Below are 14,166 nucleotides of genomic sequence, written 5' to 3'. Positions count from 1 at the left end.
GGGCAAGAATTTAGGATTAGGAATTCAAAATATAAGCAGAAATGCAGATCCAATCTGAATACATAGTAAAACAAAAATTTTAAATGTGGAGACCTCTTCCAACTCATTCTGATTTAATTGACTCTGGAGACATAATCTTTGAACACTAAGTTTAGAGCTGGATCAGACTGAGAGAGACAGAGAATGAGAGAGAGATTGGGAGAGAGAGTGAAAGAAACTAGATGGAGACAGTAACTCAGAGTTAGTACACACAAATCTGTTAAATCAATAAGTAAGGATAAGTGACTAATTTCTTGCAAACTCAACAGGAATAACAGTTGTCAAGTTCAAAACTGAATTTTCACTTGGAAGCTATTCACAGTTCAGAAGAAAAAAAGACAAAAAGATAGAGAAACTCTTTGTGCCAATCTCATCTGTATTTATTAATTTCAACCTGATGGCAGTGAGGATGGGAAGATAGAGGGGAAAATGATTTGTGCAAATGATTAAAATCCTATTGTTTTCTATATGTAGATTTCTAATTACTTTGAATCATTGTTTTTAATCTAAAGTTCATTAAAAACAGGTTCCCAGAAAAACTTAAAAATAAAAAAACCATTAAACCCATTAGTGAATGAGTCAAGAAAAATATTCAGCTGATACCCATGCTCAGCTTTCTTCCTATTATACTCTGAGTTCACTACTAAAACCTCTTGCTAGTCTATTTTCTCCCCCACTGTGAAACCTTTTAAGAACGGAAAAGAGAATATAATATTCTATATAGGAGGAGCTTCTTTTAAAGCAGGGAAACTGTTTTACATATAAGTGCCAATCTACTAAATATACTGAGACAAAGAAAGTACTTAATTTAAACATTCTCGTCTGTTAAAATAAAGAGAATTGACATTTACACTTTAAAATTAAATTTCATAACTTTTAATTCATGGGAGTAGAGAACTGTTTTAAAAGATAACTTTTTAAAAGTTTGAGGATCCAGAGCCAAACTCATTATTTATTCTATCTCCCACAAAGAGAATCAGTGCTTCTTTTTATTTGACAGGATCTGTTAGTAGCATCATACTTTCTATGGTCAGTTAGCCAGGATTTAAATTCCATAAATCACCAATAATGTGCCATTGTATGCTCTTCTTACATCAAATCAATATCTCCCATTCCTCAAGCCATCAATCAACTAAGTATTTATTGAAAGTAGTATAGCAATTACTGGAAATAATAGAAAACCGTATTTTTGCCTCAAAGGGTTGCATGATTTAGATTTAGAGACAAGATTAATATGCTCATGAAACAATTAGCAGAAAATAACAGAAGATATATAATTAAACGGTACTGTGTGAAAGTATACACTGCAATTATGGAAATTTGGAGAAAGAGGACAATCAGGAAAGAAGAAAAGATTAGTGAATACATCTTAATAATAATAATAATCATGATTACTATTTTGTGGCAGATATTTCCATATTATCACTAAACTTTGCAAAACGAGTCTTTACCTGGGCCCTATTTCACAGCCAATGAAATTAAGGTTTAATTACGAGCAATGACCACCTAGAGTTCTCAATGCTAGAAAGTAGAGGGATTTAAAAGCCCAACCTCAACCAGTTGCTGAGTTCCTTCCACATTGCAATATTGCTTTTATGGAATTGGGTGGACCTGGATAGCTGGAAAGATTTATGAGGCAGAAGAAAGGGGCAGGATCATTCAGGCAAAATGCAGAGCATGAGATATGGGGAAGCAGGAAATCATCCCTTCTCCCTGAGACCACTATATGTACCAGAGACTGCTAGATCTGGGAATCACTAGAAAGCAAAGCTGTCATGATCTCTGTCTTCATGTAGTTCATACCAGGGAGGTGAGCATGAATAAAAAAAACACAGAACAAATATAAAATTGTAACTTATATAAGTGTTTTAGAGAAGAGATACTCACTACAAGGAGAAAGCGGCCTCAGAAATCTAACCTAATAAGAAAGGTCAAGGAAAACTTTCATGAGATGTTTAGATGTGTACATGATTACTTAAATATGGGAAAAGATACAGAATATCACAGCTTAGGTGGTAGAGAGTGGTTATGTGGGGTGAGATAGGCATGGATAGTGGGAAAGGAGAAGAAATCCAAGAAAATAGCTTTCTGTGATTAAAACAGAATGTACACAATAGAGGTATGGCAACCAAATGCCATTGGTAAAATCGAGGTTGTAAAATTTCAGGTATTTTTATGCTCTTTCTTAAGATTTCTGTACTGTTTGAATCTTTTCTACGGTAAGTATATGTTATTTATATAATTCTTTTTTGTAGAGTGAAATAACTTCCTTAAGAGAGTGCCCTTGAAAAAAATACATTTCAAAGGGAAGCAATCACTTTCAGACTATTTGTAATCTATATTTATTTTTTAAAAATCCTGAAACCTAGCGGTAACATAGAGAAAAAAAATCTGTAAATACTCCACCGAACTGACATTTTGAGAAAAATGTAAAAGAGAAAAAGCTTGTCTTTAGGTGATAGTGATAGTGACCATGAAGAGAATTAGATGGATTTGTAAGATAAATGAGCGAGGGGGGCGGTGGAGGGAGACAGAATTGGTTGGTGCATTGGGGGATGAAGAGGAAGAAAATATCCAAAGAAGTTAAGCACTGTGTTTTTGAAAAATACTGGGGTTAACATTTTGCTGACTTGATTTCATCCATTCAGTGAATATTGGTGAGGTAAGAAAGAAGGCTGCATCTATGTGAATAAATAATTCACCTAGTTTTCTCAGTAGACAATTTTTGTTTCGAGCAGTAATCGATTTTACTTTACCACCAGCAATTGTATTATGGCTGATGGGAAGTGAGTTCAGTAAAAATTAAAAGAAAACTCATGTTCTTTATCGGCAAGAAGGGATGACAACCAGAAAAGAATTCTCTAGATAAGGTTAAAAATATAAGATGATCTGAAACAGCATGAATGCAAAAGTCTTCAACACACATGATTAAAGGAAACAGGACAATTCTGTGAGTGCTCTGAGGAACAATGGAGAAAATGAGGCGAGTGCACAGTGACAGAATGGAAGGCGGTAGGGAACCAAGTCCAAAAGTAAGAGATGAATCCCAGATACAAAGGTAGGATGAGGGCGGGGACATGTGCAAAGAATGGAAATAATGTACATAGAGAAAAAGAATAACATCTCTACATTGTGGCAACTCCCACACTGTAAAAATCCTACATAATGATTTAAAAAAGGGAAGAGATTAAGGCAGCAATTAAGGCAATTACCTCTATACTGTACATCCAAATATATTCTATTGCTGGAGAGAATGAACCACCTTTTCATCAAAAAGAAAATACCTGAAAGTGGTTTTTAAAACTGGCTGCGGAATATTTTGACTTCTGAGAGACAAAATAAATAGCTGAACATCTGAAAATTTACAGAAGTGGCCTGACAGTAAGCTTGACTTTGGTTTTTATGTAGCCCTAAGAGAATCCCGGGCCCTTACATATGGTATCTGTGAAACCCTGGACGATTCACTGAACGTTATCAGATTTCTTAACTGAATGTTGTGAAGAAGAATAATATTTTTTTATTTCATTTCTGTGAAGATTATATAAGATGAGGCAAGTAAGTGCCTGGCACATGACCATTCAATAAATTTACTTTTCTACTTAATTAAAAAATTAAACATTTCCTCAACACTTTTTTTTAGAAATCAGACATGAACTGCCTCAACACAAATTTGGCTTGTCTACCATCAGAGACAATTGAGGCCGATTTTTTTTTTCTTCAGAAATTGTAACTAAAGGGAATCCACTTCCCCATCATATGAAAAAGAAAAATCTCTTTAAAATTCTCTCCTTTATAAATCCCCCAAACTATGCTAATCTTTTTAATTATAAAGTAGATTTGTCGAGTCCTCACTTTTCCTCCAGGAAAGAATCCTCAGCTCAATCAACACTGCAGATTGTACAGTGGCCTGATTTAGGAGGAAGTGGTAATGGTGTCAAGGAAAAGCCGTCACGGAAAGTGAAGAATTTTAAAAGGAACTCTCAGGAAACAGCCTGTGTTTTTCTCTCCCTCTCTTTAGGAGCTAGAAATGCTCAAAAAAAGTAGATGCGTTTCAGAGATGATTGAAATGAAAGGCACATCTGAAAAATAGCTGAGTATTAAGTAAATTCGTTGGCCACGGATTAGTGCTAATGGCCAGATGCAATCAATCACTACCTGGAGACCCGGTTATGGGTTAGAGTGAGGTCGAGTAAGACTGTAAAACTTCTGTTTCAAGTCTCTAAAGTGTACCCATATAGAATATAATCAGAGTGTCTCTCTTAGCCATGTTCATAGTGCTAATTTTTAAATTCTTAAGAAATAAGAAGAACACCATAAGTGAGAACTGCCCAGAGTGTCCAGACTAGATGGGTAACTATGTTGAAAGACTCAGGGAATAAAGAACAGGTGTTATGCATTAAGTCTGCCTAAATTTTGGCAGTCCCTGAAGATACAGAGGCTTGGCAGGACCACAAGGAGCAAAGACATGGCACTGCAGACATGATTCTAGTAGTTGGAGCATGGGAACACAGGAGCACTGGGAAGTGACCCAATCAGATGGTCAGGAAGGGAGCAGGTGTAGGGAACTAGAACCCTGGACAGCTCAGGGCCACCAGGAGGCCTGTTTATTTTATTTTATTTTTTTTTTTTAAAGATTTTATTTATTTATTTGTAAGAGAGAGAGAGAGTGAGAGCAAGCACAGGCAGACAGAGTGGAAGGCAGAGTCAGAGGGAGAAGCAGGCTCCCTGTGGAGTAAGGAGCCCGATGTGGGACTCGATCCCACGACCCTGGGATCATGACCTGAGCCGAAGGCAGCTGCTTAACCAACTGAGCCACCCAGGCGTCCCCAGGAGGCCTGTTTAAACAAAAATTTCTCCCGGGCTTCAATCTTTCCATTAAAAAGAGTCCCAGGGGTGCCCAGGTGGCTCCGTGGGTTGAGCCTCTCTGCCTTTGGCTGAGGTCATCATCTCAGGGTCCAGGGATAGAACCCCGCATCAAGCTCTCTGCTTGGTGGGGAGCCTGCTTCCCCTGCCCCCTCTGCCTGCCTCTCTGCCTACTTGTGATCTCTCTCTCTCTCTCTCTCTGTGTCAAATAAATAAATTTTTAGAAAAATAATAAAAATAAATTTAAAAATATAAAAAGAGCTCCTGATTTTCCTAAATGACCCCACACTCAGTAAAGACTGTCTGGAATTCAAACTCCACCAAGCCTCTTGTCCTTTTAGGGAAATGGATTATATTCCTTTTCTCTTTCACATTGTATTTTCCTGAAAATGGTGATTTTTCAGGGATGTGAATGTAACCCAAGCCAAGCTAACGTAATTCAAGATCAGAATTTTGCTGGGACTCTTGGGAAAGGAAGGTAATCTCTGGGAGTTTGCCAAGCTGGTGGCAATAGGAACTCAGAGCTTCTAGTGACTATCCTGTATTCTCAGGAAGAGGATGTGCTTGAGAGAACAGCCCCCATGGAGAAAAGAAGAGGTGAGAGATGAGGGCAGACAGATTCCTAGCACTGTTGTTGCAGTACTTGGTTCCAGCACACATGAAGCCAATCTCTGGATTTTTTAGATACATAATTTTCTAGGTCAGCTTAATTTATGCTTCTGTCACTCACGACCAGTGAAGTCCTGCCCACTCTATTGTCTTCTGCCCTACTGTCAAGCAAAGCTTGGGGGAAGTTGAGGAATCTGTACAGAATGTTATTCTCTCCCTCCTTAGTATCAGGCTCCTTTGACTCCGTGCCTCACTTGGCATATAAACATTCTGAACTAAAATCATTGGCCACAGTTGATAGATAATTACTTCTCCCTCTGGAAAGCAGCATACATTGGCCAGCCTTTCTCTGTTTATGCCAAGGAGTTTACTTAATGTCTGGATAGGGGTCAGCTCACAGCCTAGTTCTTACAGCTAAGTCTTTGTAAAACATTTTTCATTTTAAATTCAATTTAGTTAACATATAGTGTATTACTAGCTTCAGGGGTAGAATTCAGTGATTTATCAGTTGCATAGAACACCCAATGCTCCTAACTTCAGGTACCTTCCTTAATGCCCATCACCCAGTTACCCCATTCCCCCACTCACTCCCCTCCAGCAACCCTCGGTTTGCGTCCTATGGTTAAGAGTCTTTTATGGTTTGCCTCCCTCTTTTTTTTTTTTTACTTATTTCTTCTTTCCTTCCTCTATGTTCATCTGTTTTGTTTCTTAAATTCCACATGAGTGAAATCATATGGTATTTCTTTCTCTGACTGACATACTTCACTCAGCATAATATCCTCTAATTCCATCCACATCGTTGCAAATGGCAGATTTCGTTCGTTTTGGTGGCTGAGTAATATTTCCTTATATATCTATACCACATCTTCTTTATCCATTCATCCACTGATGGACTTCTGGGCTCTTTCCATATTTTGGCTATCGTGGACTTTGCTGCTATAAACACTGGACTGCATGTGCTCCTTCTTGTCACTATTTTTGTATCCTTTGTATAAATGCCTACTAGTGCAATTGCTCAGTCATAAGGTAGCTCTATTAACTTTTTGAGGAACCTCCATACTGTTTTCCAGAGTGGCTGCACCAATTTCTATTCCCACCAAGAGTGCAGCAGGGTTCCCCATTCTCCACATCCTCGCCAACATCTATTTCCTGACTTGTTAATTAAAGCCATTCTGACCAGCGTGATGTGGTATCTCATTGTGCTACAGCTAAGCCTTGATCGTGGAGCTGAAAGAAATGCTCCATCTGTGTTCTCTGCTCATTTGCTCATGGCCAGTTTGGGCCTTGCTAGAATATTTGGAGCACTCTTCAGCCAGAGCTCCTTTGGCCAATCTGTATTGCTAAACCTCAACTCTGGACACCTGGTCTGTCCACTCCATTTCGCCCTATTATAGTATGGTACTTTCCGTTTTACTCTCTTGACATCTTAACATATAGCTACACAACCTCTTCCTCTTTTCCAGCTTCTTTACTGTGTACCTCTCAGTCATGGCATCCTTGCTTGGCCTAGCACCTGGGACTGTGACCTGACCTATTCTCCAGGCACTTAAGTCTTGGTGCTGCTTTTTGAGCCTCCAGTTCCAGTTGAAGATGCGACTGGTTATGTTAATAGGAAGCTCTCTCATGCCCACTATGGAATTGCAATAAACTTTCCAGTCGCAACGCAGTGCAAGCTGTGTCGCATACTTTTCAGACCAACCTACTGTTTCTCCCTTGGGTACTGGTACTGCCTTCTTTTCTTACTGCCCACAAAATGTGTCTACTTAAGCATGTGATGAGTAACTCAAGGAGAAAGTGGTTGCATCAACCAACTCATCAAGCCTTAGCATTTCACTGTCGTGCACAAATAAAAGATGAACAACCTTCTGTTTCAGAAGGAACCAAATTCTGCCATCTGGAATAAATCCTTGGATATCCTTACTCTCCAATTATTATGGGATTTAATCTCATCATTGGTGCATAAAACTGTCTTCAAATATTAGAAAGACTTGTCATAAAATATTTGTCTTCTGCATGCCCCTAAGGAGCAGAACTAAGAAAAATAAGTGGAAATTGAGAGAGAAATTTTCTGTTTAAGAAAGAGATTTTTGAGCTTTTAGAGCTAGCTCAAGATGGACTATGCTCTTTTAGTAGGTGGTGATATTTCTGTCACTTTGGTGTGCTTCAGTGATTTAACAAGTATTGGGTGAAATCCCAGTAATCGGCACTGAAAAAATTATTTTAGCCTAGAATGAGGAATACTCGACCTGAAGACAACAGTTGCCCATCTCTAGTTAAACCCTCCCCCCAACTTCCATCTGCAGGCCCTGGGAAGCTCTTCTGTGTGTTCACTCTCTGACCTAAGAGCAACACTCCCATCTGTTTTACCATTTGGTTTATCTTAACAATCTGGAACTCCAAAGTGCAGTACACTGGAAGAATCATTTTTGGTCTCTAGGGGATCTTTCCCCCGCCTGTGCTATGGTTAACACCAAGGGAATTATGTTAATTTATTCATGTGTTCCTCTGACTGAAAAATGTAGACAAGCTGGCATTCTGATGAGTAAGAGCTCTTCTGATCAACTGTGGAAGTTTCCTCTTGACCTAATGATCTTCCTTCTATCTATTCCTGCTCTCTGATGTGGTGGCTTCAATGTTAAGCTATTGAAGCTCTAGATTTATTTTGTGCTAAACTTCGCTAAACTTAAATGTTAAGGGCTTTGTATATTCTTTTTTAGACAGTAACTTATACAAAATTTGAGAAAAACATGTGCCCCAAACCCTTTAATGGAGATGGAAAAGCTGTAACAAGGCTAATTAAAATGACTGAGAAATTAATAATTCTTTTTTTTTTTTAAGAAGAGAAAAGACTAGGCATATTTGATCCAGACAGCAGGCAGTTAAAATGAGGCTTGACAAAAGTCTGTGAAATCACGAAAGGCTTAGTAAGGTCAACATGGCATTTTCAGAATGTTGTAGACTATTAGGTTATGTACACTTCCTTTAAAGTTTGAGAAAGTTAAAAATTTCAACAATATTTTTCCCTGTTGACAGAAACTTATATTTTGACGTTCTTTTTCTTTGTTATGCTGTATAACCCAAGTATCCTCCACAGGAACAAGTTGGCTTTTTGTCCCACACTCAACCAACTACACCACTGAAGAAAAAAACTCCTGAAAAATCCTGAATGTACAAACATAATGGAAAAGATCTACCAAATTTAAAATAAATTTTTGAATATAGGGGATGAAAATTTAGACTTCTGATGCCTTCAGATTTCTCCTATTTTCATTCAGTTTGTTTTTTATTTCTAGTCCTTGCTCCGAGTGCAATCTGCAGGCCATCTACATTAGGCCTGAATATAATTTCTGACAAAACATTATCTTAAAATTCTAGTCAAGAATTAAGATGATTCACGGAATTCTCATTAGAAGGATATTATACCAAATGTTGAGATTAAGCTTGCAACTCTGCAGGCTGGAAAGGTGACCACAACTCCCTCGACACCTCCCTTAATATGGAGGGACATGTGGTTGATGGCTTCATTTTGAAATACACTAGAAAAAATTCTCTATGATTCAGACCTATAAATACTTCCTATCTTGGTAGTATTCATGTATAGAAATCTTTGCAGTGTCTCAAATGTGTAAGTTCTTATGAAGATGCATGTCTTCGGGTCTGTTCTTGTATTTGTTGGTGATAGTTTACTTGCATCCAGGAAAGGAAATCTGACTGAAAAGATTCAAGTGGTTCCAGGGCATACTAAAAGCTGCAGTTGAATCTTCTAAACATAATTTCTTAAATGAACATGTTGATTTTTTAAATTAAAATAAAGAGCGCCTGGGTGGCTCAGCGGGTTGAAGCCTCTGCCTTCGGCTCCAGTCATGATCCTGGGGTCCTGGGATAGAGACCCGCACCGGGCTCTCTGCTCAGCGGGGAGCCTGCTTCCCCGCCCCCCCCCCCCGGTTCTACTTGTGCTCTCTGTCTGGCAAATAAATAAATAAAATCTTAATAAATAAATAAATGAAATAAAAGAGAAAATAAATGAATGAACAAAAGGAAAGGAAAAAAACCTGGAGAATTGGATTTGGAAATTAAAACTGCTACCTAGGGGTGCCTGGGTATAGCTCAGTGGGTTAAAGACTCTGCCTTCAGCTCAGGTCATGATCCCAGTGTCCTGGGATCAAGCCCTGAGTTGGGCTCTCTGCTCAGCCGGGAGCCTGCTTCCCCCCCCCCCCCCCCCCACCGCCTCCCGCTTTGCCTACTTGTGATCTCTGTCTGGCAAATAAATAAATAAAATCTTTAAAAAAACTAAAAATAAAATAAAACTTCTACCTAAATGTGTGTGGACAGGGCAATATATATTTCTTTAACTTAAAACTTTGTTTTAATTATTGCACCACTCTATGTTAAAGTTTGTTCATTTAAAAGCTTCCTATAAAAACATGGTTTCTGAAAATCTGTGGATTTACCTGATGGCTTTTTTTATATCCTTTTATAAGGAATAATTTACTTAATTTTGGTATTTAAAATAACTTTAATTATTTATACTTCTAAATAACATTTGCTTTCCATGATTGAGCAGAATATTCTTCATGGGAAAAAAGGGCAGAATTTAGCTAGCAAGATAGGTTCTCAATATTTTCCTTATTTCTAAATATTTTCAGAGTGGATATGTCACCTTTCAAACACAGCAAATCTAATATTTATAGCAAAAAGACAGATTTCTATAGATGACAGAAATGAGCTGAGATAATACTTAGAATACACTTTTGCATAGAATGGAATCTTACTCAAATAAGCTTAAGAAAATGCAGTGCATTAAGTGAATAGTGATTTAATGGACTCCAAGAGGAAGTTAAACCACCAGATATCAGGAGGGGCAGGAACCAGGCATCCCCAAGGGCCTCAGCAGCAGACATTCGTGGAATTTAAATCTCTTGGGTCACCATAAATGTGAGACAATGAGTCTTCAGGACGAGCTCTTGGCTCCTTCAGGCCAGGATGTACCCTTGAGCAAATTTGAAAGGTTGGCAATGCTCAGCCCATGAGAACATATTTTCTTAGAAGTTATGTGGAAGGGGAAAAATTATATGGCATGTATAGTACAATCACTAAAATAATTAAAACTTGGATCATGCAAAGACAAAAGTTACCATTTGCTTGAAGTATAGCTCTGAAATTTCTACGTCAGTGTTTGAATTAATCTCCCTAAATGATCAAAGCTGACACTGACATACTTTCTTTAAAAAAAAAAAATACAATTCAGAAATGTCTACATTAGCTCCAAATTAAGTTGAATACAAGTATCAGAAAAGTTACCATAAAACACTTAAGTGCTTTACTAATGCATATGTGAGAGTAACTGGTAGAAATCATCACTCTTAAAAAATAAGAAAAGAAAAGAAAAGAACAGAACAGAAAAGAAATCATCACTCTTTTGGACTTACTGTATAAATCATTGCATAGACTTCTTTAGCACTTAATGTAATCTTAATGCTATGCCAAGTAATTTCAACTAATAAATGTATAAATAAAATAGCAAAACCAGTCCAACAAGGTCTATTGAAAACTTTGTTTTTCACTAATAGGAGCAAATATGTGTTTTTTTGTTTTGTTTTGTTTTTTTAAGATTTTATTTATTTGACAGAGAGAGATACAGTGGGAGAGGGAACACAAGCAGTGGGAGTGGGAGAGGGAGAAGCAGGCTCCCCGCTGAGCAGGGAGCCTGATGCTGGGCTCCATCCCAAGACCCTGCAATCATGATCTGAGCCAAAGGCAGGCGCTTAACAACTAAGCCACCCAGGCACCCCAGGAGTCAATGTGTTTTGAAAAATCTCTGTGACACCGAATTTTGCAACTATGACTTTCAATGATTGTTCCAAACCTGGATATTGTTAAAACTCTAGTAATAAATGTAATGTAGAAGAAATAATCAGCATACATAATGAAGTATTAGCATCTCAACTTCCAACATCTGAGCCACAAAGGGAGCCTCTGCTCTTTCACTTAGATATCATTTCTCGGAATGGTTCACATGGCTTCCTTTCTTCCATGCATAAACATTATTCCCCAGCAGTCATTTAAGAATTCCGCTAGCATCTGTGGTCCTTCTCCACATTTACCCCATTAGCACTGCTCCTTAGTGGCGCCACAATGACCTACAAAGATATTTCTCCCGGGTTTAAGAGCTTTAAGAGCGTCTCCTGGCCTGCAGTTTAAATTTGAGACACTTTTGCTTCTCAGAATGCCAGTTCCTTCTTGTCTGGCCCATTCTTCCCTTCCCAGATTTTTCTCCTCCTGCACTCAGCCTTACAAAGTGACATTTTGGTGACGCAAAAATACTTGTCACTCCCATCCAGCTTCTACTTCCAGGTCTTTCCTTATGCATTTTTCCTCTAGTTGGAATATATATCCTCTCATCCCCTTCTTTATCTAATCAGTTTCTGCTCTCCCATAAAGACTCAGCTCCTGGCTTCCTAATCCTCAGAACATTCCTGGAGCCTGCCAAAGTAGGCTAAAATTCCCTGCCCCACTGTGTTATCCCAAAGTGTTCTACATACCTCAGTCACAATACCTCTACATACTATACCTCTACGTACTATCCCAAAGTCCTATATACCTCAGTCACAGTACCTATGATATTATATAGAAGTGATCAGCGAGGGGGTCTGCTGTTCCATAAATTATAAGCTGATTCCATGCTGTACCACCAATACCCAGGAGGGACTTAGATTTGTTGAACAGCTCACACTATTTCTGACAACAAAAAAACGTAAGCGGTTTCATAGGGAATTTGAAATTCCAACAGAAGTCAAGAAATTTACAAACTGATTATTTAACAATTTGCAGCTGCTTGAGTTAAGTGAATTTAATCTTTTAATTTTTCTTACTAGTTTGTTGCAAAAAGAGTCTATGCTTAGAGGTAGCCCAAGAGCATTTTTCTTGGCAAGCTGGCTCACTGCCTGGAACCATGTCAACACTTGGCCTAAAGCAAAACAGTGATTGTTCAAGTAGCAGACACGCTGATGGATCTCACGGCAAGACTGAATGATGCATTTTCCACATTAGAATTCTGTAATCATGACTGTCACAAATGTGATTTGATTCAATTACCCAAATCGAACAGCGCATTTCTCTTGTTCTCTATCCTAAATTCCTCATTATTTTATATTTTTAAGGATAGTAAGAATAGAAATAGAAACTTTATCAATACTCAACTGATGCAAAGGAAAGAACTATATATGTAAAATAAATAAAATAGATCACTGTACTCATTCATTGTTCAGAAAAGAATTCTGTATTCCAAATTACCTGCTTACCCCAGGGAACAGTGATTTGTCCAGATAATCACTGCAGCTCTGCATTTCACTGCACTAATATAAGAATGGCCTAAGGACAATTTTTAGATGAAGCAAACAGAGATGAAAGCTAAGAAACAAGTTAAAATTCTATTTTCTTAATATTGATAAAATTAGAATTATTTATAATCTTTGCTTTTGTTTTACATTTTGCACACTCTAAAGTTACCCTAAGAGGGCTCCCTACAGGGCGCCTGGGTGGCTCAGTTGGTTAAGCAACTGCCTTCAGCTCAGGTCATGATCCCAGAGTCCTGGGATCGAGTCTCACATCGAGTCCCGCAATGGGCTCCCAGCTCCATGGGAAGTCTGCTTCTCCCTCTGACCTTCTCTTCCCTCATGCTCTCTCTTAAATAAATAAATAAAATATTTTTTTTAAAAAAGAGGGCTCCCTACAGAAGATTGCTGTTTCACCGTTCAGTGCTCAGTTTTTCAGACTATTTCAATTACTAAAGAGGGGGTATCTCAAAACTAACCATAAGGAATTAAACATTGCAAAATGTACCCTCTGCATATTTCCTCCTTCTCCCCTTCATCAGTATGTGCTTGGTCACACCTTCTCTACATCATTTGCAGAATCCAATGATAAAAAAGTTCCTTACTTGGTATTATGTGTGTCGATGGTATGGAAGAGCTCATGTAATTCTTCTCCACTCAGAACTCCATCTGCAAAATATGCTTTGAATTCTTCAAAGGACAATTTTCCATCATCTGAAATGGTAGGAACAGACAGAAGAGAAGCAAATCATTTCACCTCTGTATACTGTTATATCTTTTAATTTTAAAAACTTTGCCCAAATGCTTATGCAGGTTTATTTGTGTCTGTAAACACATTTATTTTAAAAGAACAAATAATTCAAAGTGCAAAAAAGAAAAATAATTTAATATCTCTCTATAGTACATAGGCTTCAGATGTATACTCCCTGATGAAATAGGTCTAATGGTTTTAAGTATGTTTGGGATCATTTATTTCTAGGGCAAACATTTAACAAACAATTTAACATGTCAAAAGGTTATCCACCCAACCAAATAATAGCCTAAGACAGAGTCACTTATTTAGACATTTTGTCTTGATATACAGGACCTAGCAGATTACAGAATAAATACTGGATGTTTAATAATGCATATTGATTAAACGAATACTAACATTTAGATTTTAGAATCGTTATTATAATCCAACAAACGGTATTCATTCCCTACTATTTAAACAAAAGAACAGTTTCTAAAGACAAGCACATTCTACTTATTGTGGAATACAAAAGTGAATGACAATTAAATTAGGGAGTCTAATAAAAAGAGATAAGATGTGTAGATGTTA

The 14,166-nt window shown here is 37.7% G+C and overlaps 1 protein-coding gene across 1 annotated transcript in view; it reads right to left on the bottom strand.

Annotated features, from left to right (window-relative positions):
• The window catches only part of NECAB1 (N-terminal EF-hand calcium binding protein 1), a 205,413-nt gene that overhangs the window by 154,985 nt on the left and 36,262 nt on the right, over window positions 1-14,166 (bottom strand). Inside the window, exon 3 of the mRNA XM_059394834.1 lies at window positions 13,451-13,559. Within this exon, the coding sequence (XP_059250817.1) occupies window positions 13,451-13,559 (109 nt within the window). The remainder of the gene's footprint in view (window positions 1-13,450; window positions 13,560-14,166) is intronic.

Source organism: Mustela nigripes, chromosome 3, assembly GCF_022355385.1.
Source record: "Mustela nigripes isolate SB6536 chromosome 3, MUSNIG.SB6536, whole genome shotgun sequence".
NCBI classification, from domain to species: Eukaryota; Metazoa; Chordata; class Mammalia; order Carnivora; family Mustelidae; genus Mustela; species Mustela nigripes.
This window is presented reverse-complemented; position numbering and strand designations above follow the sequence as displayed.